Here is a 26,150-nt window from a genome sequence, read left to right as displayed (position 1 = left end):
ATGTATGATAAAATATTAAATTAATTTTGAATTAAATCTGGTGACAAGAATTACACAGTATTCAGCGGGTATTCAATGAGTCATAAAATATCTAGCCAAAACCTTCCCGTTTCGCCAATGAATTTAAATCTCAGCGTTCATTCAAATCAAAAATCTAGCACAAGTTCAAGTAGCCCTTAAATTATTTATGTTCTGCCACCGCCACCCTCCGCTTCTATTCCATAATTTTTGAGAGCATCAATTGGTGTGCATTTTTTCCATTACACAAATTTTGAAGCATGGAAACTGGGATTTTTCCATGGAATTATGCTCATCATTTCATCATCGGTTCTCCCATGGGGTGCAACGGTGCGTATGAGCAATCCATTTTGAAGAGAGAACCCCTCCACGAACCATCCATCCATCCTCTATTTTGCTCCCTCTCCTCTCGCCATTAGCCCCCCATCCGATAATCAGGATGTTTTGCCATAATGCGCGCAAATAAAATTGAAAGTGCCTGTCGGCAGGAGGATCCCTTCCTTTCACCATCCCACCTGCCACCCACACGTTCTTCTTGCACCATTTCTACATCTCTGTCCCTCTCTCTGGGGATGCAGCCACCTGTCGTCTGTGTGGATGTGTGTCCATGTTGCGGCAACTCAACAGAAAACCAAACTAATGCTGATAAAATAATCAGCTGCTGTTGCTGCCACCTCTGTGCGAAGGCGATGAAGACGCCTCGGACACTGCCACTGCCACTGCCACTGCCAGTGCCAGTGCAGCAAAGGACTCGGATTTCCATCCATGGTTTACTTTGTTCTGCTCCAGCGACGAGCAACGAGGGCGATGCGACTTTAGCGGACAGTCTGTCCCGCTGTCCTTCTGTCTTTATGTCCTCTTTATCTGTCCTCGTGTCCAGCTGTTTGCCTGTGTCCCCCCCCTAGTCAACATTGTCGCTGCCACCCTATAGCCACCGGCAAGGGCTAGTCACGGCCCCGGAGTACACCGACAAAACGTGCACAGACGACGACGACAACTCCTGTTGTTTTCCGAGAGAGACAGAGAGTCAGGACATGCGCAGGAAATGTTTGAAGAGACTTTTTGTTAACGGAGCTAAGAGAAAACAGCTGATGGAGGTATCTTCAGTAGTTGGTGGAGAAATCAAGCGAATGATCTGCCAACTAAATAATGCAATTATATCTACAAATATCCGAGGTTCTGCAGCATTCTCCTGCTCTCAAGAGTCTTTTATTTATTAACTTTCCACAGTTGTTTTTTGGTCAAACATGTTCTCTATCTCTCTGTACTTACGACTCTCAGAACTGTGATCCCTGCCCAAATCTTCTGAGTTTGCCAGCAAACACCTTGCGTCTGACACGCCAATTCGCATTAAAAAAGTGCCAAAGATAAAGAGAATGTTCTCGGCAAAGCAACGCATATTCTCTTTGCGTTCTCTCTCTTGCTTTTTGGCCAGAATCAAATATCCAAGCAAAAACACGGCAATCGTTGGCACGAGGAACCAAACACTCACCGACGCTGACGCTGACGCTGCCTCTGACGACGACGACGCATGCCGTGCACGGCACGAATGGTTTTTCTCCGGACAAAAGCATCTCCGAAGCTGGCAGGGCACCGTTAGTTCGCTGTAGACATTTTCCCGGTGCGGACGTGCGTTAATCGTTAAACCGTTTCGAACCGCATTTCGAGGCACACGACCGAAGCGAGTGACGGCGACAAAAAAAAGTACTACTAGTTATTCCTTTCCCATTCCGTTTATTCGGTTTCTGCGGTTTTCGGCGTCTCGCACTTTAATTTCATTAGCCGGACGGACACAGAGAGAGTGAGAGAGAAGACAGTGTCAGAGTGTGTGCCAGAAAGAGAGGCAAATGTGGAGCAGGAAAGAGCAGTGCAAATAATCAAAAGGCAAATGAAGAAGTGCGTAAATTATGACATCTTGCGGGACGGTGGAGCAAGACAGAGAGCAAGAGAGAGCGAGAGAGTGAGAGTAACGGAGTTTAAACAACAACAAAAAACACAGAACGAAATGAAGCTTTTGTGTTTGTGTGTGTGTGTGGGTGGTTCCTCTGTCAGTGTATGTGAGTTTGTGTGTCCTGATAAAATCGCAGAAAGTAAAATTAGGGCAAAATGCTGTGCTGCTGCTGCTGCTGCTGCTGCTGCTGCTGGTGCTTCTGCTTCAGAGAGGAGACACAAGAGGGTCATGCGCTCGTTCATCTCCTGCGTATGTGTGCCTGTGTGTTAGCTACTGTGCCACTCCCACCACTTGACCGCCCTGCCTGCCCGCTCTTGGCTTTAAAGTGTTGCCCTCTCCTCGTTGTCGCAGCCTAATTAATTTCAAATGGCTCCTCTTTCACTCACCAGCGTGCCATGCCTCAAAAATAAATTTAAATATCCCCCAAAAATGATTTAATACTCCCGTCCCAGCAATGCGTTTCGGGTCTAATTATTTTTAAATTGCAAACAAATTTGCATGCAGCAAACATAGCAGAAAAACTCACACACAACATTTAAAAATAATCTTTCACATTTTCATGGCCACAAAAACTGTCATCGTAGGGCAAAAACCTCAGAAAGAAACCAAAAAAGAAATAGATAAAAATAAAAAGAAAACACCACCAAAAAATGCCACGAACCAAAAGAGAAAATGTGAATGAAAATGGCAGGCAAATGCTAGGGAAATGGGGAAAATATATTATGCCAGATTGTGTGACAAGTGCGTTCGACACTTTTCATTCTTTTTTTTTCCCCTCAAATTTGAGCAAATTTATGTTGCATTTAATTAAAAGGAACGACGGACAGGATTCGCCAAAAAGGCGAATAACGGAGGAGATTGGCTGGCAAATTTGTTGGTCAAACAAGCAAAAAGAACTGACCAAAGAGGGTCGAGGGTCTCGCATTTCGAGTTGCGCCCACAACACTGTGCTACACGGTACTCAAAAATGAATATCAAATTTCAAAGGTGCAGATGAATGATCGACTTTAAAGCTTTATTTAAGGTACATTTCTTTTACTATAGAATCGCTTAGCGAAACAATAAATGGAGCAATAGTGACCTCCAATAAAATATCGATTAACTGCAATAAAACAACACTTTTTCTTGCTCCCAAAACCTGCTACCGCACAACTCAATTTCCGCTGGCAAGTTCATCAAAAAACCCTGTCCTTAACCAAAGCAAACCCCAAAAATTATTGCGGTACCGCAGCCTGCGTGTCTAGTGTAATTTGGGCTGTGTGTTGACATGGCCACCTATTAGGCTCTGCCGACTGCCATGGCCCACCCCAATGTGCCACCAAATGCGTGAGTCACATGTCAGCCAACTGTGAGAGTCGTCATCGTTCTGTCGCTCCTCCACTTCACGTCATGTTCGGCCGCCAACAAACATGACATTTTACGGTTCTTTTATGCTTGCCACATGTCACGACACAGTTAACTGCCGCCGCATAACGCAAAGCAGCAGCAGCAGCAAGCAACACACAAAAAAAAGCCAGGCAGGCAGGCAGTTGGAACATAACATAACCGAACACTGAACCGCACTGAACCGCACAAAACCGCAGCGGAGATAAGGATAATAATATGAGAGTCTGTGACAGGAGCAGGCAGGGACACACAGGACACAGGACACTAGTGGCAGGCAGACACGGGGCTAAGCGCTTGTCTTTCTCGGGGTTTTTCTTCTACTTCTACAATTTAAAGGGTTTTATTTTCCATAAAGGTACTCCAATTTATGACTCCCAGTTCTTAAATTCATTTAACTCCCAAGAAATCTCTGCAATCGGTTTATTATTTTACCTCGAAGAAAAGAAAACAATTTCGAATGTGCCACGTGGGACATTTGGGGCAGGTTTTTCTATTAAACTTTGCATACAGTTGTCCCTGTTATCCTTTATACATTTCATATATCCCTGGAAATTGCCAATAAGGGTTACATTTGGTGCCGCAACAGCCCTGCAATTATGCAAAGAGGCGGCATGACTGAGTTCCGGTTTTTAGGTTCAAGTTTGAGTATGAGTTTGGTTTCGGTTTCTGGGTTATATTTGTCAATAAATGGAAATTGAAATTGCTGTCGACAATCCGTGAGATACGTAACACTAAAGGTACATCAATTGCCAAAAGGATGGAGACAAGTTGGATACGGATATGTAGGATCGGAGGGCAGACATGTACTCGTGGGTTGGCTGATGGAAAGAACAAGCTTTGGGGACTCCTGTTTGACTCTTTTATTGCCCTAACTTGAGCCAATATTTGCACATTTCCACAATGTTGCCATTTTTTGAATCCATGTGGGCGTAGCCCTGTAGCCCCTTTCCCTTCGTTCGCTCCCTCACATTTCCCATTTCCCATTTCCCATTCATCCATGCATGCTTAAACGTAATGAAATATCCTGTTCCGCCTCCACTTCGTGCCACCGCGTGCAACCTCGTGGCAACCCCAACCCAAACCCCTACCTAGTCATCGCAGTCTAGTCGCATAAAAAGGCTCAATTCAATTTCTCCCCTTTACCACTTGGGCCACCAGCTCCTGCTCCAGCTCATGCTCCTGCTCCCAGTGTTCCGTTTCGGTCTGCTGGCAATTCAAGTTTCCATTTTCATTAGGAGGAGAGTCCAAACCCTAGAGAAGGTCCTTCAGGTGTACTCCTGACGTGCTCTTTCCCCGCTTTCCACAATGCACAACCCACTCCTGTTGGCTCTTTGTTTTTGGAGTTGTAGTCCAAGTGGAGAGTGCCACAGAGGAAGCAGGTGCTCGTTGCATATAATTAAGTCATCCGGTGGGCGATGTGGCAAGCATGTGCCGTCGAACGAGTCTTGTTTCATGCATGGAAATGTTGCGGAATGTTTAGCAAATTATGATGTAATGAAACACATAGGTTGTCCTCATAAATCATTGGCTCCACCCGTGTGGCACTTCTGATGCCCAGGGTTCCAGTACGAAAACATCCATTAAATAAAAGATGAAGTTCTTGGAAGTTCCTAGAATTCCCCATTATATCCCAGCAATATTTATTGATTTGTTTAAAAATCTCTTCTGTTTGCTGTTTGTTTTATTCGTTTTCCTGTGATCTTCCTACTGCTGGACTGCGCCTTCGTCTTTTCAATTCCATTTCATTTCGCAAAGCTCTTTTGAGCCACGTCCAAATATTCTTTTTATTTGCCCATCGTGCATTTTCTTCCATTCAATTCCGTTTCATATGCCATAAGCTTTTGCCTATGGCTTTCGTCTTCTGTCTGTATTTACCTCTCCTTCTCGCTGTCTCGTTTGCTCAGCTGTTTCGAGCATCGTTCGTGCCGCTTCTACCCAACCCATTCCCTAAGCTGTTGCCATCTTGCCATTTCTCTCCACAAGTTCCTCATTCGAAAGACGAGCACGTGTCTTCATAAGCAAGGTACATTAAATCGAAGGCTAACATGCCCCTACAATCTGTTCTGCCATGGATGGAATTCCAGACTCTCTGCCAGAGGCACCTAATCGCGGATGCTTTTCCCTTCCCGTAAATATACCCTATAATGCTTGAAGCCCGTCCAAATGTTGACCAATTCCCTGCGCTTGCTTGCTTTATGGAGCTTTCTCCGCTTCCTACCAATCGCGTGCCCCTCCATTGCTGCTGCCTGTTGTTGTTGCACTCGAGTGTTGTGTGTGTGTGTATCGCATGCCCTTTATTGTTTCTTTCTTCTCTCGTTGTGTGTGTGTGACAGAGTTGTGTTGTTGCCGACTTTGGCCCTTTTACGTGAACGTGAGCAAGTGGCCGCCCAGACGCCCCTGGCATCAGGCCTGGCCCCTAAGCACGCGATGCACTTGGCCAAGATACCAAGCCGAGCCGCCTTCTGGCAGCCCTTTTCGCCGCCTGCTCTGTGCCGTCAGCTGAAACTGTTGGCAATTTTTTTCTTATTGTTGCAACACACCATTGAAGGCAGAAAGGCAGGAGTGCAAGGCAACAGGGGAATGAGATTTGGGGTGGTGGTAAATAATTTTCATGCTCACGGACGAAGACGGCGACGTCGTCGTCACTTGAGGGCATTTTTTATGAGATGCCCTGGGAAAACGTTGGTGCTCTGCCTCCGCTGCAGGAACGAGGACGAGAAGCTTTTGTATAACTTTGGAACTTCAACGAAATGAATGAATAATTTAAATGGGGAAAACTCACTCGCATATTCCAGTATGTAATTTTAGCCAGAAGTCGAAAAAAACAAATCGGTGGCTGGAAAATGTCTGATATGAAAATTGCCTATTTCCGGCTTTCCGCCTAAGCGGAACGGCACGAAAAACGGAGGCAGGAGATCCTCTTCTGGTGTTTCCCGTTGCCCAACAAAAAGTTACATGACAAGAAAATTGAAAGAGCTTTTTGGTGTTTTTCTTTCTTGTGGCGGCAACAGAGATAACAATCAACTTTGACTTTGCCACGTTTCAGATTACACGCAAGACAACAGATTCCATTCCATTCTCTCCACAAAATGTTTAAAACTTGCCCCCAAACAGCGCCCACAAGTAGGCAATACGAATTTTGCAAAGGTTAAAGTGCAAGAAAGTTGAGATGCTTCAAGAGGAAGAACTCTTTAGTAAGGAAATAAATCCCTTTGATCTGCGACATAATTGCAGCATTTCCAAAGCGTTTTTAATTAAGATTTTGGTTGCAAATTAATTGAAAATAAGAGAGAAAATGAGGCCCATGGCATTGAAATTGAAATGTGAAAGCCCGCAAAAGCCCACAACCGAGAAGAGACCTTAGACGTTAACACATTTACAAAGAAATAAAGGTATGTATGGTATACTCCCTGTTTATTTCTCAAACAAAACAAAACAAGAAAGAGAAGCAACATTTTGTGGGGGCGTGTGGCACAGGCAACGAAGCCGAACAAACAACACACAAAAAGGAATAAAGAAAGGAAAACACGAATCGTGTTGGGGTCACCAACTTATCTCCATTACAGACCCATCCCTCGTTTGTCTGCCATTGACGGGGCCCGAGCGTTGGTGGCCAACGTCCTGGCGCGTCCTCGCTTGTCCTTCTACTTGGACTAAAGCCAGACAACGATGATAATTTAGGGCACACGTAACGCAAAGTGAAAGAAGTGCGGACACCGAAATGTATTCCAAGGGATACTTAAGATACGGGGTCCGGGTATGGGTCTGGTCCCTTCTTTGCTTCATTTCCTTTTCGCGGAAATCCTCTTCTCTTCCTTTCAAGGGACATTAAGGATAATCATTATGATGATAAGCACGAGCGATTTGATTTTTCCTCCTCGTTTATGAGGCCGTTGTCACCGACAGCTGTTTTGGCCAAAATATACACAAAATATACCCTCGTCTTTATGCAACAGAAGGGAGAGGGGAGATTCTAAGCATCGGAAATGTGAGCGCCTTTGTGCCAAGTGTTTGTTTGGTTTTGTTTTGTTTCGATAACTGAGGACTCAAGTGGCGTTTGTTGCTTTATTTGTATGGCTAACGCGGTTCCACCTCACGTATTTTCCTGCTATTGAATGCGTTTATTATTTCTTTTATTTTTCTAATTGAAAACTTGTTAAATGCTTTTCATTTTCCATCTGAGGCTGAGGCTTTTCTCTTTGGTGGTTTCCTAAGTTTTTGCCCAACAAAATCCTCATTACGCTCTGACTTTTCCATTGTGTTAATCCACTGAAAAATCCTCCATTACGACGACGGCTTTCCCGCACTTTATTCAACTGCACAAATGTGTTGTTTTTTTTTCGGAGGTTTGTGGCTTTATAAAAGTTTCCGCTTCCCATTTCTCTTTCCTTGTGGTTGGCACTTTTCACAATTCGTGAACTTTAGCGTTGACCCAGATTTCCCCTTTTTCCTAGTCCAATTCCTTCTAAATTTGGTTATTGCTTGTGTTTTTTGGGTGGGGAGAAATGCACTCAGACAGCGCTGCGTATGCGTAAAGTGTGCTAAAAGTTAAATATTTAATTGTAAAACTAACGAACAAATTTGCTTTAAATTTAGCCCAAAATTGCCGTAAATTTCCCCCAATTTTCATAGAGCACATTTCAAATTCATGTACACAAATCTCTAAACAGTTTCGGAGGGGGGGAATAGAGGCTGTGGCAAGAAGCAACGACACACTTAATGGCAAAGTAAGTCAAAATGTGGCGACGACAACATTTGCTCCATACATCATATGGGGGATAAAAAGCATCGGGGGATACAAAAGGGGAGGACATCCGCAAGAATAGCAAAATGCGAGCGGTTTAAGGACTTTGCTAACAAATGGCATCATCACTTTCACTTTGTCAGGGGCTGCACCCACAGCCACGTACAGAGGGACAGTGCGGGTAGTGCACCATAAGTACGATAGATATGTTTCCAGCTTCAAAGAAAGATAGGAGTATTTATTAATTAGGATTGCAACTGGAGAAAACACAGCTTTGAACTGTTTTCCCTGACGGAGGTCAGGGCATGTGTACATGGAGAGAGTTGTTGTTCGAAGTTATTGTTGATTAAATATACAACAAATAAGTTATCCATGCCCATATTCTGAACAGAGCTCCTTTAAATTATTTTTATTAGAAACTATCAACTAAACGAATCCGAATTTGTATCCAGAACAACAATAAAGGCAATCGATATCGAATAACGTACCGAATAAGCAAGCTCAATATCTGATTATCTTTTCCAATTCTTATAGTTTCGTCACGCAGTGCATACAAATACCCCACCCACCCGCTGCTTGGCTCACTTAGGTTAACCCACATTGACAATCAGGCACACAGCAGACAGAAAAAGACAAACAGACAGGCAGCTAACAAGCAAGAAAGAGAGAGACAGACTGGTTGTTCCCTTTCCGCTTTCATTCTATCCTTAAAAATCCACACTGCGAACTCTTTCAGCCAACAACAACAGGAGAATGAGAAGAAGGAGCATCATCATCGGCAACAACAGCAGTTTTCCTGCCTTGCTTCCATTGTGTCAACAAGCGGGGTCACGAGTGGGCAGGGTGCGAGTGGGTGGCATTAACTGCAGCACATAACAGTTATTGTAGGCGTGGGTTTTACAGGCGACTGACTGTCTGTCTCCCTCTGTCTGACAACAGACGCAGGCAGCAGCCGCCGCATGAGAATCAAGAAAGGAGCTTTTGTTGTTTGGGCGATTAAAAGTTGCTGTAACTGTTTATTGTTTTTGTTGTTGTTGTTGCTGGCTTCCTTTCGCTTTTGCCCTCATTCGTTGTGACATCGTCGCGGGCTTCCCTTATTCCGTTTTCACTGTGCTCGCTGCTACTGCGGCCTGACCCGCTAACCTCAGAACAGAATACACACACATACACAAAGACAAACACTAGCTCACACAAGTGTAAGAGCCAGCCACCCACACAGAGCCACCCACAGTGGCAGTCAGCAATAAATTCAGCCCGCGGTAACAATCCTCGACTTGGCACAGTTTCTCCGCACAATTACTGGCCCATCAATTGCTTCAAGCTGTCAATAGTTGTTGGGCAATAAATTTATTGAGAGCACTGTAATCGAACTTGGCAAAGCCAACGGGATTAGCAGCAAGAGGGAGACGGCAATAAGCGCACACCCAAACTGCAAACTGCAGTCACCGCCAAAAAAAAAAAAACGGCACTTATTCTTCTCTTTTCTTTTCTCACCCGTTTATTTAGGATCCAGCAGCAACAGCGGCCTTCCACTCACACACCAAATCAGCCCCAGGACACGGGCACGTGAAAAGCCAATGAACTTAATGACAACTTGAAGCGCCGAGTGCAGGAGGACGATAGGACTCTGGCACGGTCAAGTAGCACAATGGGCGACCTGCAAGCCACCATTGAATTTTCTGTAGAATTGCACAAGTTCTTCAATGTGGATTTATTTCAGCGCGGGTAAGTTCAACTCACAATCACACGCGGAGAAACACACGCGAACATCACAGCACGAACATTGAACACTTTAATCCCTTAATTTAAACATTTCAAATACTCTATTCCGCGAGTTTACGAACCTTTGCCAGACATTCAATTTATTGATCTTTCTACAGAAAAAACGCAAATAGAGTTGTTAATTTCTCTCCAGTTTCTCACACATACACTCACACACACTTTGAAGTGCTGAGTAAACAAAACGGAACGCAAATAAACAGTGCAACAACATACAGAATGGAACGGCAAATAGTGAAAGAGCGGGGAATAGTGACCTAGCAGTGAGTAAATTGTCAGCCAGGTGTTTATGGGAATTCAACTCTACGGTGCTACCGACGGGCCCTTGAAGATGTGAAACGGATGCAGTGCGTCGAGTAGGGGACAGGAGGGCTATGGCCGGGACAACAGCTCGTGTGTTATAAATACATAAAAAATTACGACGCTCGCACGAAATTTGCGCAAATATACACACGAGAGAGAGTAGAGCCAGGAGAGTGGTGCGGTGCAAATACAATTCTTCGGGCAGAATTATGTGATTTTGCTTTGTTTTTCTGTTGTCACTGCGAATGACGTTGAACGGAGGAAGTGTCATCCGTCGATAGAGAATTGAGTATTTGCGATCTTTAAATTTTTTTCCACAAAAAATGCCACTGCGTATGCCGTGTGCACTATCATTGAGTTGAATTCCAGAATTAATTATATTTTTCTCCATTTAAGGCTCTACCAAGTGCGTTGTGGCCTACGTGTTTCACCCCGGCTCCCGGTTCAGGTGGAGACGAGCATCCCGGAAGCGAGTGGCGCCGGTAAGCAGCAGAACGGTAATTCCACGGACCATGGCAGCAGCGATAGCGACCGTGCAGAGCAGCTGTCGCCGGAGGATGCGCCGGGTGCCAGCGTAATCAATGGCAGTGGCGCCTCGCGTATCTTTCAGATACTCTACCGCAACGAGGAGGTGCCCCTGCGCGATGTCATCCACTTTCGCAGCCATTTACTGGGTGAGTGGCCGACCGGGCCGGCACGACGGCACGGGGCCAACAAATGAAATTTGCACTTTGGCGAGTGCCAAGAATTTTCCCTGCTATCCATTCCACTGCCGCATTGGTGGTCCGGGAGCCCGCGGGTAACCAAACACCAGATCACACACTCAGTTGGCGGGCGGGGGGCGGACGGCCAAACTTTTGCAACCTGAAATGAGTTTATTGTCCAATTGGAAATATAAATCAAATTGTCAGGGTGCGGACCAAGTTTCTCGGTTTGGTGCCGAAAGTTTTGAGCCCTGGGAATAGAATGCCATGCCTCAGTGCGGATGGAGTTGATGATGACCACACGCGACAGATGCCGAAGATGCATGGACTCCAAAGATCCAAACTTTGCTTTGAAAATTTCCACGTAATTGCATTTATTGCAATCTGCAACTAAAAGGGATTTTTTAGTGCAATGAAATTACGGCAAAGTTGGCATCTCCTTTAAGTACTCTCCCGCTCCTGCTTCCTCTCTCTCTCTCTCTTTTCTACTTTTCTGCTGGGAGAAGCAAAGTCTTGGCCAACACATGACCCACTTTCCGAAGAGGCGGGCATTCTTATCATCGTCTATAAGGCGGAAACACACAAGCAAAAGGCCAAGCGCAAAGTAAAATAAAAAGTAAACAATTCGGTACAGCTCGTTATGTGGGATAGATCGAATAGGCGCTGCCCTGTTGCCATCGGAGGAGACTTTCATTTCCTACAAAATCGGCATGAAAACACTTCATTGCCAAAGCGCTTACGCTCTACAGGGTACCAAGTCCATAAAACACTATGAAAATCGCATAAAAACTTAACCAGGCATAAAAAAGGAAAAGGAAAAAACGCAAATTGAAAGTAAATTTTCCCAAGTAACAAGTAATGGAGCAGGGGGAAGGGGGAATGGCGGTGCGGAGAGCTCATAAAAATACATGCAAACACAAGCATCAAATGAAAAATATATAAAAAGAGATATTTTTATATGAATTGTGTAATGAAATAAAAACGAAAATCGTTTTCAAGGTGTTGGCATCACGCTCTTTCTCTACCTCTCTCTGTCTTTGTTCCGCCCACGCTCTAGCGGCTCGTAAGAGTGTTCGAATGATGAGCTCTTGACAGTCTGCTATCCCTTCTCTCCTCTCAAGTTGCTTCCTTATTGTTTGGTCTTCTGTGAGCTTCAACATCCTCTGTCTCTGCGCCGCCTGCCAGCAACAACAATAGACACATCATCCACTTGGCTGCTGACTAAAGTGATTAATTCATTTGGACAAGTTTCCCCTAGAAGGCATGTGAATGTGTGGACAGAATCTAGAAAAAAGCCGCAGGAATACGAGTAGAACAAAACCCAAAGCCAGAAACCAGAAACAACAACAAAGTGAAACAACACAAGTAACTTTTCACTGTTTTTGATGTGTTCGTTCTCATGCGGGTGAGTGTGTGTGTGTGTGTTTTTGCCGCTCTTCTTCTCACTCCTTTGCCCCAACCAGGGTATATTAAATTAAAGGTATGGTGGTCATGATCTTTGGATACTCTTTCTCATGAGAGAAAGACACACCTCATCTTTCCAGTAATTTACCTTGAATTGGCACTAACTGTGCAATTTATCTCTCTCACTCGCTGGCATCCTGCGGCGGATGGAAAGATACATGGTGTGGGCCAGAGCGGGACGACCAGAGTGTGTGGGTTTTTGGGTGACTCTGACGACTGCACCGCAGACAATAAAATAAACTGTGTCGAGCAGAGGAGAGAGACTCTTGAAAATCCTCGGCATTTAAATTATTCGAGCCAAAAGCAATTGTCACCAGGACGATACGATGGAGAGATACGACCGAAGGACCTCCACCACATGGAGGATGAGTGAAGCGGGAGAGCAAGTAAATCTCAACTGGACAGAGTGAGATGGAGCAGAGCGACTTCTTTCTCGTTTATTGCCTCTTGTGTGCCCATGCCCACATGGATAAATCCTTATTTTATGAAAACAAATGAATTTTATGGCCACACACGCTTGAGGAAGACACAAGAATGGCGGAGCAGAGCGAGGATTAGGCAGAGCTTGACAGAGACGCCGCCTAAGTATCGCTGCCCCATAAAGGAGTATCGACATCTGAAGCAAATTGAATTTGATTAACATTTCCCGCAGACGCAAAGGAATGTGGTGGCTTTGGGAAGTTCTTATGGTTATTGTTATGGAGTGGCAGGTGTAATAATCAAAGTTATCGACAGAAGTAACTGATTAGGTTACACTTCAACCAAGATGGGATAACTTTGGTAACCCAAATCAAAAGAAAAGGAAAGGAATTATGTGGGAACACACGCACATTCTTCCAAGTTTTAACCACTTGAAACACACATATTTTGGGGTTTTAGATACAAATCTCTTATGAATTGGCAGAAACTAATGAATAACTACTAAAACTACACGCGAATATTGATACCAAACTCGATTTAACAATGCAATGTGTGTGCCCCAGTTCAGAAATAGAATTTACCCACACAAAAAGTAAAACAAAATCCGTTTGGGCCATGTAAGTATTTTCTCGAATTCCATTCATTTTTCTATGAATTTTTGATTTGTCTTTGGGGACCCGCACAACTACAAAGATATTAAACCATTCCCATTGCCCACACTGCCCCCACATGGCAAAGCCTAAACGAAAATCAATACGAGAACAAATAAAGGTAAGACTGAACTGTACTGAAATCGACGGCGCCGACCCCCGACCCACTCGACCGGAGGTGGCAAAACTTGTTTGCATGCAGGATTTTCTACCTTTTCATATTTATCCCGGGGGATTTACAGTTCACTCAACCGCAAGACAGATCCCTCTACATATTTTTCTCTATATTGTTCACTCATCCTTTCACTCCTCTTCTTTTGCAGTTGACAGCCGCCACCTGAAGGAATCCATTGAACGGGCCGAGTTCTCGCTGCAGTTGGAACTTTGGTTTGCTGAACAGAATGGCACCAGCGGCTTCATCAACTCTGGCTCTGGCTCCTGCCTCACGTTGGCCTCCACAAGGACACTGCAGCTGAACTTTCATCCCGGACGCGGCCTTCATTATCATCTGCCGGTGCTCTTCGACTATTTCCATTTGGCGGCCATCAGTGTGGGCATTCATGCCAGTCTCGTTGCCCTCCATCAGCCCTATATCAAGTGAGTAATGGTGTGGCTATGGATGCTGCTGGGGAGAAGCGTTGCTGCTGCGGCTGCTGCTGCAGGAGATGACAACTTGATCTCTAATGTCAACGTGGAATATAGTCATATTTTTTCCAGTAAATTGAGCCCCCTGACGAGTGGGGGCGCGTGTTGTGGTTGCCGGGCAGCCGGCGTGGCGTGGCACCCCACTGTCACTGTGCAACATCAGCATTGGGCGGTTAATGGGTGTGCAGCGGCGGTAACTGGAGGCCAGTTACCCGCACAAATCATTTCCAACTCATTAAAATTGCACACAGACTTACCCACCACGCACCCAACACGCCCACTGTCCAGCCCCCCCTGCACCAAGAGAAATTAAGAGAAAAAACCAGTTGAAATCGAGGCACAACGTGTCGCGACATCAAGATACCCGGCAGTCACATTCTGTCGAATAATAATACGAAAATCTAAGATTTCCAGTTACACATCTGTAGGTATATCCCCTGGTGCACCCTTTGAGTTCCGTGTATACAACAAAAAATAAGTTGAGGCATGCATTTTAATGACTCTCGCACTGCAATTGTCCTTTGTCTGCGGCTGCTGCAACAAGCCAGCACGGGGGAAATGCAAAAAAAGCCTAAATGAAAGAACCAAAAACTGGGGGATTCAACTTTATCCTCGGACCAAGTCAATTTTTACGCCGTTTGATTCAACGAAAGTTTCTGAAGAAGAAGCTGCTTAGGATTTGCTTGACAGAAAGTTTACTTTTTAGACTTTAATCTGTTTTGTATTGCTCTAAAGTTGTCGGCAAATCCACGAAAATTTCCAGCTAGATTTCTAGTGGCAATTTGTAGTCCTCGTGCGGCCATCGCAGTATGAAACGGAATTTCAAATCAGCGTGGATGCGATGCTCTATGCTTCCTCTGTCCATCTACTAGCGTATGAATAAAATATCATCTCATGGGGCTTCGGAATTCCTTGTTGACCTTGGCCTTGCCTGTGGATGTTGATGTTGATGTGGGATGTTCATGCTGATTACATCGCCTCTAAATCCCAGCAGCTCAGCAGCAGCGATGTGCGCGAGGCGGTAAATTGCCTGATTATCTCCACAGGCCACAGCTCGAGTTGAAGCTGTAGGGGCAGAAACTTCATTTTTTTAAGCATATGGTATCAGTGTTCCGACTGAAAGTCTCGCTTTACATATAATGGGAGTTATATTCCTTCTTAGTTATTTTGTTTTGGGATCCACAATGTCGTTCGTTTGCTTTGGGTTTTCTTGGTTTCCATCCCATCCATGCACTTCCACACTTTACTTTAGTTAATGTCGCATAAAACTCCTCGTTTTGCGGGTGTATCCACCAGTTTTAATTATTTTCTATAATCTCCAATTCATTTATCTCATTTTTTGCGCTCCAACGATATAAACCCACCAAATAAATATTTATATAATGTATCCAAATATCATATAATATAAATGGACAATAAATAACTGACGCGTTCCACAGGAAAAGCATGTTCTCATATATGAAGTTCTGGTAAGAATCCAAAATCCAAATTCCAATCCACATTGCCCACCACTTCTCGGTTCCACGTAGTTCGGTGTGTCGTCTGTCCGTTATTCGTATCTCTATATCTGTGTGTATCTGTATCTGTATCTTTCTGTGTGGTAGATAAACTCTCAATTCCTTAAACTCCATCTCTCAATCCCTTTTCCTTTATCCTCTTGCAGTGCGCCTCGCAGCTCGAAGCCCTGGAGTGCGGGAAAACTTAGCTGCAGAGGCAACACCTCGCCGGGACCACTGGAGGCCGTGTTCTTTGGCCCACAGATCGGTGGCACCACTAAATGCAGCGGCGGTCCCGCAGGCAGACTCCTCCAGTCGCGTGCCATACACAAGGAGATCTGCTGCCTGCTGCTGGGCGCCGTGGAGCAGCTGAAGGCGACACTCAATGAATTCAGCACCGTGCTGCCGCCGAGCATTAATTCGCAGATTGGATCGCCGCCACTGAGGGAGAACGATACGGGGGAGCGGCTGCAGCTGCTGCTGGACCAAGCCAAGCAGCTGGAGGCGGAGGAGGACTTTGCCATCAGGGCCAACTCGGACATTGCGCAGCTCTGTGCGGAGAGCATCTTCTGGTGGCGTCGCGTGCTGCTGGCCTCGCGCTCCTCCACGGCGGTGCACACGCTGCTGGCGCGCAAGCATCACATCCTGCGAGTGCGTCGCTTTGCCGAGGGTTTCTTTGTGCTGGAACAGCCGCGACATGCGGCTGCTGCCGGCTGCCAGGAGCAGGCCAATGGCAGTCCCTCGCCCGGACACTGTCAGGGGTACGTGGCCATTGCGGAGTTGGCTCGCAGGAGTCGCTATCTGCAGTCACTGCCGCCGCTGCCTGTGCACTGTACACCCATCGATGGGGATGCTGCCTCGCTGCCGCTGATCTTTGAGGATCGATATGTCACACCGGGCAGCAGCTACTCCCGTCGTCGTTCTGGCAGTGATACGCAGCTGGAGGAGACCTCCATGGGACCGCAGAAGAAGAAGGCGGACAAGACGCACTCCAGCAGCAGCCTGAATGGCATCAAGGACTGCCTTGCGTGCCACTTTGACTACGATTATCCTCAGATGAATGGCTCTGGGCCGGCACATCCGCATGCCAAGTGTGTGGTCACTCCACGCTTCGCTCTCGGCGGTGAGGTGCTGCAGGCCAGCCTCACAATTGCACCTTCAAAGGAGCCTGCTGCTGTGGCGCCGCCACCAACCGCTGCCATGCGTCACAACCTATCCAGGCATTCGGTCACTGGGCTGCTGGAGGATCTCGATCTGGATGCGGCGAGTGTGGCACAGGCCAGGCACAGCAAGTCCCTCGATCAATTGGATGGCTGTGAGGCTGCCCCAGCGCATCCCCCTGCCAGCCACAGCACGCTGCCACGCCTCCAGGCTGATGATCTCATGAGGAATATCTGCGAGTTTCGTCAGCGCTATGGGAAGATTGATTATCTGCACGAGATAAAGCTGCTGAATCCGCCCAAGCAGCACCAGGGACAGCAGCAGCAGCAGCCAGGCGCCTACAACTCGCTGCCCAAGTCGATGGTGCCGCCGCGCAACTCCTATCCGCCAGTGCCACCTGCGCAGCACACAACGATGCCCCGGAGCAGCTCCTCGCAGATACCGCGTGCGGTGGAAATTGCACGGGTGCGAGTGTCGGACATCAAGGAGATGCTGCGCCAGGGACAGCTGCGCAAGGAGTCCAGCAGCTCGGAGAGTGACATCATGCAGAAGCTCCAAATGCTCTCCTCCAGCAGTGTGCCCTTTCGGCTGGATGCCACCAACACAGCAACAGCAATAACAACGAATGGGAATGGAAATGGCAATGGCAATGGCAATGGCACCAGCAACAACAACACCACCAGCAGCGATCCAAATACGAGTGGATTCAGTGAATCTTTGCCCAATCTGGCACCTCCGCCCGAGTTCGATTCGGACTCGCTGCGACGACGGCAGCGCAGCAACTCCACTTCGTCGCTGAGCGAGGAGAGCGGCTGGGTGAGCAGCCGGAGAAGCTCGCTGGCAGCCTCCAGTCCGGACACCATCACCAGCACGGGTCTGACCACGCGACAGCGGCACACGCAGCTGAATCTTGGCATGGGCATGGCCATGGAGACGCGTCTGAATGGGGAGCAGCTGCGTCTGCGACTGCAGAAGGTACTCGAGCAGCAGCAACAGCAGCATCCACACAAGACACGCAAGCGGCAGGCCGCGGGAGGTGCGGGTTCCAGCAGTCAGAGTCGAACGCCTGCCCGGCAGCAGCAGAGCCAACAGCAGGAGCTGCACAAGAAGACCTCCTCGGTGACGGTGACCATCAAGAGGGAGCGCTCACGCTTCCAGTTGGATCGTTTGCGACATCTGCCCAATGGCGAGTCCACGGAGATGGAGGAAATGGAGCCACCGCCGCGACGCAATCGCCACAGGCATCCGAACAAGTACGAGAAATCCAAGTCGGACTTTGACATTACCAGCCTGAAGGATATGCAGCCGCTGGATGCTGTGTGCCTGCCGCCTCCGCAGCAGTTCCAGGATCAAGAGCAGGAACAGGAGGTTATAGGAGCCCTGGCCCTCACGCTGGCTCCACCGCCACCCGATGAGTTTCGCGATCCACCGCCAGAGCCAGCGCCATCCACAGCTCATTCGGTGCCCATTCCGATTCCCATTTCGATTCCTCCTCCAGCTGCCACGCCGCTTCCTGCGCCCAGAACCAAACTGCCGGCAACAGCACCGCCGCTGAAGGAGCGCCAACCCGTGGGTGCCATCGATAATCCCGTTTACCACATCTACGAGTCACTGCGTCCCATCTCCACGCCGGCCATCTTCAGCAACAAGCCCGTGCTCAAGTCCCACAGCCTGGCAGAGCTGAAACGTCCGCAGAATCTTCCCAATCCACCTAATCATCAGTGCCAGACGCATCATGGCCAGCAGAACGGCTTGGATGCCATCGAACAGGATGAGAACAAGGAGAATGCCCACACCCACGTGCGCAGCAAAACCTCCACGGTGGGCACCAACACCAGCACAAAGCACAAGCGCAAGGGACAGACGTCAGCTGCCGTGCAGGAGGCGCCGCCCAGCATCTCCCTGCTGGAGTTTGAGAAGTATCGGGAGGAATTCCGCAAGCAGATCAAGTACCAGGGCACCATCTACTCGGACTACGTGCAGCTGGCATCGGAGCTGCCGTACTTCTACATCAGCGATGAGTATCGCGCGTTCTCCCCGAATGGCTTGCATTTGGTCATCTGCGTGCATGGACTGGATGGCAATTCCGCTGACTTGAGGCTGGTGCGCACATATCTGGAGTTGGGTTTGCCAGGCGTAAATCTCGAGTTTCTCATGTCCGAGCGGAATCAGGGCGACACTTTCTCGGACTTTGACACCATGACTGATCGGTGAGTGTGCGAGAATGATCCAGAAAATGCAGTCATCTCATCTATTGATTGCTTTTCCAGGCTGGTAACCGAGATACTCTACCATATCGATAGCTGCGCCTTGAATCCCGCACGCATCTCTTTTGTGGCCCACTCTTTGGGCACTATCATTGTGCGTAGTGCGCTGGCCCGCCCACAGATGCGCCCACTGCTGCCACGATTGCACACGTTCCTCTCGCTCTCCGGGCCGCATCTGGGCACGCTTTACAACACTAGCGGATTGGTCAACATGGGTGAGTAGCTGGCACTCTTCCTTCTCTGTTTACCCTCTTACTGTTTCGTTGCTTTCCCGGCAGGCATGTGGTTCATGCAAAAGTGGAAAAAGTCTGGATCTTTGCTGCAGCTGTGCATGCGAGATACCACTGATATGCGCAACAGTTTTCTCTACCGCTTGAGTCAGCGGAGCACGCTGCATCACTTCAAGAACATTCTGCTGTGCGGCTCCAGTCAGGATCGCTATGTGCCGGCTCACTCGGCACGCCTGGAGCTGTGCAAGGCAGCCATGAGGGACAGCTCCACGCTGGGCACGATATACAGGTGCGCAGCTCAAATCAATGCCAAAAGTATCACAATTTCACACTCTTTCTTGCAGGGAAATGGTGCACAATGTTATTGCGCCGATCTTGGCTAGACCCGAACTGACGCTGGCACGCTTTGATGTGCATCACGCGCTGCCACACACCGCCAACACACTGATAGGCAGAGCCGCACACATAGCAGTCCTCGACTCGGAGTTATTCATTGAAAAGTTCATGCTAATTGCGGGTCTCAAGTATTTCAGTTAACCAAATCGCTGAGCAAGCCCTGAGCATTGGGCGGAACCAAAAACTATCTACTCATATTTTAAAGTTATTTAATGTGTAAAATCAAAAAGGAATCTATTCAGTTGCATACACAGAACCAGCCAACTGATTCCAAGGAATTTATTGATGCAAATCGTTAGACTTGAATTTTTTACCAATGCAAAATCTTTTGTAGTGTGAAGCAAGAGACGAAGAAGGAGCAAGCAGAAGTAAAACCAAAAAATCAAAAACCAAAGAATGTTTAATCAAAAGAAAAACACAAAAGTTAACTGGAAACCAAAAAGAGCAGCATAACTGTTTCAAACGTGTGTGTGTGTAAGTGTTAGCAAATACATTTTTGTAGCTGTAAGTGTAGAAGAGAAGAGCAAAGAGGAGAAGCCAACGAGAGAAGACATCTTATAGGGTAGTGTTTTTACTTAAATTCAAGGTTCAAAACTATACACGAGACTTTTTTCGAAACACACATGGTTGAATTGCATAATGGAAATTGAAACTGGAGGGATGATGGATGTTCATGTTAAAGTATACGTAAACGCAACTATCGAATTGTACTCGTAGTTTTGAGCACACGGCAAGGTCACAGCAAAGGTTTGCATTTTGATAACAGGCAGAGAGAATAATATTAGCAATTTTTAAGACTAATCCCCCAAAAAACACTCACAAAAGACGACAACAAAATGGTTTTTTCCAAATCTTTGTACTGTTAGAACGAAGAGAAACAAATTTAGAGAAATTAGAGAATAGAAAATAGAAAATAGAGAGCTAGAGATAGCACTAGAAGAGTTGATATGTGGAGAGCGTCAATTAAGCTGGAGAATTTTCTTGTTAATTTTAGAATTCGTTATTTTCATTGGGAACAAGAAATTAATTGGCGGAGCAGTTAGGACAGGGAACTTGGCGTAGTCTAGTCTTAGATATTAACTTTAATATTTATGAATATGTGTTTCCAGAGCTTTTTCAAATTGTTGTTGTGAACAAAAAACAAATTTTTGGCCTTCATTTGGGATTGGATTCTATTCCCAACCGAGAGCCTACCCTACCAGAACTTGCATTCTTTGTGTGTATAACCGTCCTAATGTATAAAAACTGTATCTACTTGCTAAAAACTAAAACAAAACTGATTTTTTTTAAATATTTGTGAATGTGTGTTGAAAATGTTTCCTATGGCACTTCGATTTTACTCAATGTATTCCAAACCAAATTGTGCAAATTTCCCTGAGTTGCAGTTTGAATGTTTTTCGTTTTTAAAATAAAGTACATATGCTAAAATAAAATTTTAGTGGAACAAAAACAGCTAATTTAAATCATTGGGCGGAAACAACAGATACTTCTTCGGTATGTAGTATACTTTTCGGTATTTTTCTGAGGGTCTGTTGTGTTTATAGATACAACCGCGGTCACACTGCACAGCTGGGACAATTAAGCGAATTTTACCAATTTTCCAATTTTATCTGCCTGCCGTTTGTTGTCAAGTCAATCAATCAATACCTGATAGGCAGAATCAAGCCAAAGGTTGCGTTGCCTATACTCCAACATGTCAACGGCCGCACGCCCACCCGCGCTGCGGTTGGGGCAGCAAGATCTGAAATGCAGGGCGAGCTGTGGCTACTATGGTACTCCCCAGAACGATGGCCTCTGCTCGAAATGTTTTCGCGACCGCAACGATAAGCAGCGTAAAATGCGTAAGTCCAGCTTAATCTCAAGGCGAGCCTTTAGTCATGAAGTTGCGCTTTGCAGTGAAGGCTGGCGACATGCAGCCCATCCTCAGTGGCAGTCACAGTCACAGCCACGCGTCCGTTTCCTCTGGCGGAACCAGCGACCGCAGGTCGCCGCAGCATTTTCAGGTGCGTGAAACACCCAAGAAGCAAGTGGACAAGGAGCCGGACACCTCGACGTTGCAGAAGAAGAAATTTACGGCAGTGCTGCAGAAGACCCTACAGGCGGGGGCACAAAGAAGTAGGCTAAAGGATTGATTTGATTTTATAAGCATAAGTTGTTACTAATGAGACGTTTCCCCTGTCTATGCAGTTGCCCAGCAGCGTGGATATGTGCCCGATCCCACAGAAAGTCAGTTCGTAAAGCAGCTGCAAAAGCTGCGCATTCCCGACGATGGCAAGCGCAAGCTGAAGAGCGAAATTCAGCGACTGGACAGTGAGATTCGGAAGTACATGAACAGCAACAGCAGCAAAAACATTGACGAGCTCTCGGATGCGGTGCAGAATACCTACACAAAGGTGGCGGACATTGTGCACAATGATCCGCGCTTCGAGATCGCCACCAATGAGGATCGCGAGAGTGCGATAGACTTCTTTGAGAAGGTCGTGATGACGCAGAACCACAAGTGAGTCATGCAGCCAGGCAGCGCAGCAACCCATTCAGTTATCTAAACAATTCTTTTTGCAGATTTCTCTTTAGTCCCTACTTCACGACGGACGAGGAGAGCGACATGAAGGTGCAGAAGCGCATACGCCAGCTGAGCTGGATAACGTCGAAGCATCTGGACTGCAGCATTGATGAGGTGAATGCCGAGGCCAGGGATCTGGTGTACAGTGCCATCTCGGAGCTGGTGGGCATCGATTCGTACTATTCGCCGCAGGAGAAACTTCAGTGCACCGTCCGCTGTTGTCGTCACATCTTTGAGCTGCTCAAGCGTGCCACGGGCGGACCAGCCAGTGCCGATGACTTTCTGCCCGCCCTGATCTTTGTGGTGCTGAAGGCCAATCCGGTGCGGCTGCACAGCAACATCAACTTTGTGACGCGCTTCACCAATGCGTCGCGCGTGATGAGCGGCGAGGGTGGCTACTACTTCACCAATCTCTGCTCGGCCATTGCCTTCATCGAGAACCTCAATGGCGAGAGTTTGGGCATCAGCAAGGAGGAGTTTGATGCACTGATGTCTGGACAGCAGCCCTTTAGCAGCCCCTGGGAGAGTGCCCTAATGGCCTGCGAGAGTCTGCATCTGATTTCGGAGAACATGAAACAAATGGAAAGGCTGCAGAAGAAGAATGGGGACATCAGTTCGGCCATAGCCGCATTCGAAAAAGAATTGATTGAGTTCCAGCTTGAAGTCACGGAGCGCGTGGACACGGTCATGGCGAAGGCACCGCTGACGCTGTTGCCCATCAAGACGCCCGCCTTCCTCATCAGCCAGGCTCGCGCCCAGCTGCTGCACGAGGGCGAAGCGGGTCATTATCAAGCGAATGTATTGAGTGGCGGCCACTCCCTGACAGTCCACAGCGGCATGGTAAAGGCCTCTATTCCAGCGGAAGAGTCCGGCCTGGCCCTGAAGGACACCAGCATCAGCTCTATTGGACGCCTGTCGCCGCTGCCGAACCTCCAGCAGCCAGACAATCTCTTTGCCTCTCCCATCTTTAATTACGCGGCCTTTGATGCGGTGTCGCTGCTGGAGGAGCCCTCGTCTGGCGGCAGTACGGATGTTCTGATGTTGGGCGCAGAGCTTCAGGGCGGCCTAACGAACATCAATTATGACTTTGATCTCTCCGACCAGAGCGGAGAGAACAGCACGGCGGAGGAGGCCAAGTTGAATCTCGAAGAGTTTGATCCCCTGGCGCAGAGCAGTGCCACGGCAGCAGCAGTGGAGCCCGAGACGAGCCTGCTGGACACCACCATGGATAGTCTGATAGACAGCGATGTGCCCGGCAGTTGCGTCTCGCTGCCCTCGCCCCTGAAACCGGAGGTGGCCAACTATCGGGGATTCTCGAATTTCGAAATTCCCAGCATCTCCTGCAACACGGGAGACTTTAGTTCGCTGGGCCACGATGCCGGGCCGTCTGAGGGACACAAATAGCTGGAAGATCGATCGACTCCTACCTATCCTACCCTGCACGTACAACAGAGATGTAAATAGTTATATGATTTAGCTAGTTAGCATAGAGCTCGTTTCAATTCAACCATTTTGCACATATTTATTTGTACAATATTTAAATAGCTTTATAGGAAATAAATGAGCAACATTATGATACCCTTGGGAAAAAGGATATCCTCGAATTGTGGAAATTCAGGAAACTTGCTCCAATCAATGCAAAAACAAGTCAATCTGTGTTGGTGAGCCATCTACACAACATTTGGCAGATTCTAGATACCTAGCATGTATTTAGATCTATAAATCATATAAAAAGGCATAGTCCAAGATAAAGACATTTTTAATGTTTAAAAGCAGCTGATAAACTGGATTATTAATAATAATTATTGGAAATAGGGTACAAGAGTGCCCAGCAACCAATTGTCAATTGACGCAACATTCCATTGCCACCCACTTTGCTTTTAACATTATTTTGGAAGCAATCCAATAAAGAGAATTCATGAAAATCAGCCAATCTTATGGAGAATTGAATGATGATTCGATTACAATTACTGTTTTAAAGCTGAGAGCGCCAACTAGCTGGTAATATTAAAGAGAAGAACAACATCGAGGAAAATGATTTAAGATTTACGGTATATTTACAGTATATTTTGATAATAAAACGGTATATCTCGGTATATTTCCGAGAAACCAAAAGAACCCACTAGAGAACTATGTTTAGTCGTTTGCCCACTCAGAACCCGAACAGAACAGAACAGAAGCCATAGTCAGAATGTTGTTGCTGCTAGTTGTGGCCGTCGCGATAAGCCTTTCGAGTGCGTCCAGCATACCGGCTGAGACTCCCCACAATCCCCTGGAGCACGACTCGCTGCATGCGCCACACTTTGATGGCGCCGAGCACAATCCGCAGTACGACCACGAGGCCTTTTTGGGGCCGGACGAGTCCAAGAAGTTCGACAACCTCTCGCCGGAGGAGAGCAAGCGGAGGCTGGGCGTGATATTCGATCGCATAGACGAGGACAAGGACGGACTGGTGACACTGTCAGAGCTGAAAAACTGGATCTCCTTCACGCAGAGGCGCTACATCGAGGAGGATACGGGTCGCCTGTGGAGGCAGCACAATCCGGACAACAATGCCACCATCAGCTGGGAGGCGTATCGCGATGCGGTCTATGGCTTCCTCAACGATTTGTCAGCGGAAGAGCTGGCACAAGAGGAGAATGGTGAGTGGATAAAAGAGTGTGTGTCAGTGGAAAATCTATAATCAATCAATCGTTCAGGCATCAGCTACAAGGGGCTGTTGAAACGTGATCGCCGCCGCTGGGCCGTGGCCGATCAGAATCTGGACGATAGCTTGACCCGTGAGGAGTTCACCGCCTTTTTGCATCCCGAGGACCATCCCACCATGCGTGACGTGGTACTGCAGGAGACCGTCGAAGACCTGGACAAGGACAAGGATGGAAAAATCAATGAGGACGAGTACATTGGTGACATGTACCGCCCATCAGAGGCCAACGAGGAGGAGCCCGAGTGGGTGGCCAGCGAGCGTGAGGCCTTTAGCAAGTATCGCGACACCGACGGCGATGGTTATCTCACCGAGACGGAAGTGCGCCAGTGGATCACGCCCCAAGACTTTGATCATTCCGAGAGCGAGGCCAAGCATCTGATCTTCGAAGCGGATGTGGATCACGACGAGAAGCTGACCAAGGCAGAAGTGCTGGACAAATACGATGCCTTTGTGGGCTCCCAGGCCACCGAATTCGGCGAGGCTCTGGCCAGACACGACGAGTTCTAGACTTAGACAATCAATCAAACACAGAATCAATCCCAGAGATTAATACCCAATGCGAACAAAAGCATACGAGAACTTCTTAAGAATCTCCAAACTCGAATGCCAAATAATTTTGTAAAACTCTCTTTAGACCTAAGACAAAGTGCATTATAAAAAGGATAAACATAAACACTAATATTTCTACTTAAGTTCTCCCCCCTGGTGTTAATTGATTTGATTTTTTCATAATTGAAAGGCGTCCACGTCAGCATTGGATTCAATTCATCTTCTGCTCTCCTCAATGGGAATGGACACGTCACTCTCCACGCACACACACACACACATGGACACTTGACCCCTCTCGCACAAGCAGATAGACCGAATCATGTGTAGGAGTATGTGTGTGTGTAACATAAACATAAAACGGTTTTAGTTGTTTCCAGATTTATTTCCAGCTGCGAGAACATTCCACTCCACATACACCACAATCGACATGTATGTGCATACACTGAGTCAATTGTGTTATGGGACACCACCATGATCTTATACATATTTCAAAATATTTGATATTTTCCGCTGTATTGTGTTTGAAAAAGAAAACATACTTTTCTCAATACCAATAGGTGGCTGTAGACTTTTTCCATGCACTGTGAACATCAAGAAAGATAGCTCAAGAGAGAGGGCGGGGAAATCCGTTACTTAGCTTCAAGCTGATTTTGATTCTACTCTTGGTTTCGACTTTCGCCGAGATAAGCAAATATTTCCACTTTCGGGTTGACAATT

General features: G+C 47.1%; 3 protein-coding genes across 6 annotated transcripts; all 3 read left to right on the top strand.

Annotated features, from left to right (window-relative positions):
- Positions 1–1,594: 1,594 nt before the first annotated feature.
- On the top strand, positions 1,595–20,130 carry LOC117586938 (protein FAM135A). Of its 4 annotated transcripts, none has more exons than XM_034277304.1 (9): positions 1,595–1,722; positions 9,606–9,824; positions 10,578–10,855; positions 13,743–14,016; positions 15,504–15,533; positions 15,728–18,931; positions 18,992–19,203; positions 19,267–19,507; positions 19,563–20,130. In XM_034277304.1, the coding sequence occupies exons 2-9, from the start codon at positions 9,748–9,750 to the stop codon at positions 19,753–19,755; spliced, it is 4,509 nt and encodes a 1,502-aa protein (XP_034133195.1). In that variant the 5' UTR covers positions 1,595–1,722; positions 9,606–9,747; the 3' UTR covers positions 19,756–20,130. The 4 variants fall into 4 exon arrangements, with proteins under 4 accessions (XP_034133195.1, XP_034133193.1, XP_034133196.1 ...); XM_034277302.1 differs by having other exon boundaries at positions 1,595–1,914; XM_034277303.1 differs by lacking the exon at positions 1,595–1,722 and adding an exon at positions 6,638–6,747.
- Positions 20,131–21,181: 1,051 nt separating this feature from the next.
- LOC117586945 (rab5 GDP/GTP exchange factor) lies at positions 21,182–23,698 on the top strand. Its single transcript, XM_034277314.1, has 4 exons — positions 21,182–21,455; positions 21,511–21,729; positions 21,802–22,114; positions 22,177–23,698. The coding sequence occupies exons 1-4, from the start codon at positions 21,308–21,310 to the stop codon at positions 23,579–23,581; spliced, it is 2,085 nt and encodes a 694-aa protein (XP_034133205.1). The 5' UTR covers positions 21,182–21,307; the 3' UTR covers positions 23,582–23,698.
- A 616-nt stretch (positions 23,699–24,314) lies between these two features.
- LOC117586958 (calumenin-B) lies at positions 24,315–25,577 on the top strand. The gene is made up of 2 exons (XM_034277331.1): positions 24,315–24,819; positions 24,877–25,577. The coding sequence occupies exons 1-2, from the start codon at positions 24,369–24,371 to the stop codon at positions 25,389–25,391; spliced, it is 966 nt and encodes a 321-aa protein (XP_034133222.1). The 5' UTR covers positions 24,315–24,368; the 3' UTR covers positions 25,392–25,577.
- The last annotated feature ends 573 nt before the right edge of the window (positions 25,578–26,150 follow it).

This window comes from Drosophila guanche, unplaced genomic scaffold (assembly GCF_900245975.1).
Source record: "Drosophila guanche unplaced genomic scaffold, DGUA_6, whole genome shotgun sequence".
Lineage (NCBI taxonomy): Eukaryota > Metazoa > Arthropoda > Insecta > Diptera > Drosophilidae > Drosophila > Drosophila guanche.
This window is presented reverse-complemented; position numbering and strand designations above follow the sequence as displayed.

What these genes read in the sequence shown, in the direction of transcription:
- LOC117586938 (XM_034277304.1), top strand. Translation starts at nt 9,748, where the DNA reads ATGGGCGACCTGCAAGCCACCATTGAATTTTCTGTAGAATTGCACAAG. An exon ending in TTCTCATATATGAAGTTCTG is followed by an intron (nt 15,534 to 15,727) that starts GTAAGAATCCAA and finishes ATCCTCTTGCAG; the next exon opens with TGCGCCTCGCAGCTCGAAGC. An exon ending in ACGCTGGGCACGATATACAG is followed by an intron (nt 19,508 to 19,562) that starts GTGCGCAGCTCA and finishes TCTTTCTTGCAG; the next exon opens with GGAAATGGTGCACAATGTTA.
- LOC117586945 (XM_034277314.1), top strand. Translation starts at nt 21,308, where the DNA reads ATGTCAACGGCCGCACGCCCACCCGCGCTGCGGTTGGGGCAGCAAGAT. An exon ending in ACAGGCGGGGGCACAAAGAA is followed by an intron (nt 21,730 to 21,801) that starts GTAGGCTAAAGG and finishes CTGTCTATGCAG; the next exon opens with TTGCCCAGCAGCGTGGATAT. An exon ending in GTGATGACGCAGAACCACAA is followed by an intron (nt 22,115 to 22,176) that starts GTGAGTCATGCA and finishes TTCTTTTTGCAG; the next exon opens with ATTTCTCTTTAGTCCCTACT.
- LOC117586958 (XM_034277331.1), top strand. Translation starts at nt 24,369, where the DNA reads ATGTTGTTGCTGCTAGTTGTGGCCGTCGCGATAAGCCTTTCGAGTGCG. An exon ending in GCTGGCACAAGAGGAGAATG is followed by an intron (nt 24,820 to 24,876) that starts GTGAGTGGATAA and finishes TCAATCGTTCAG; the next exon opens with GCATCAGCTACAAGGGGCTG.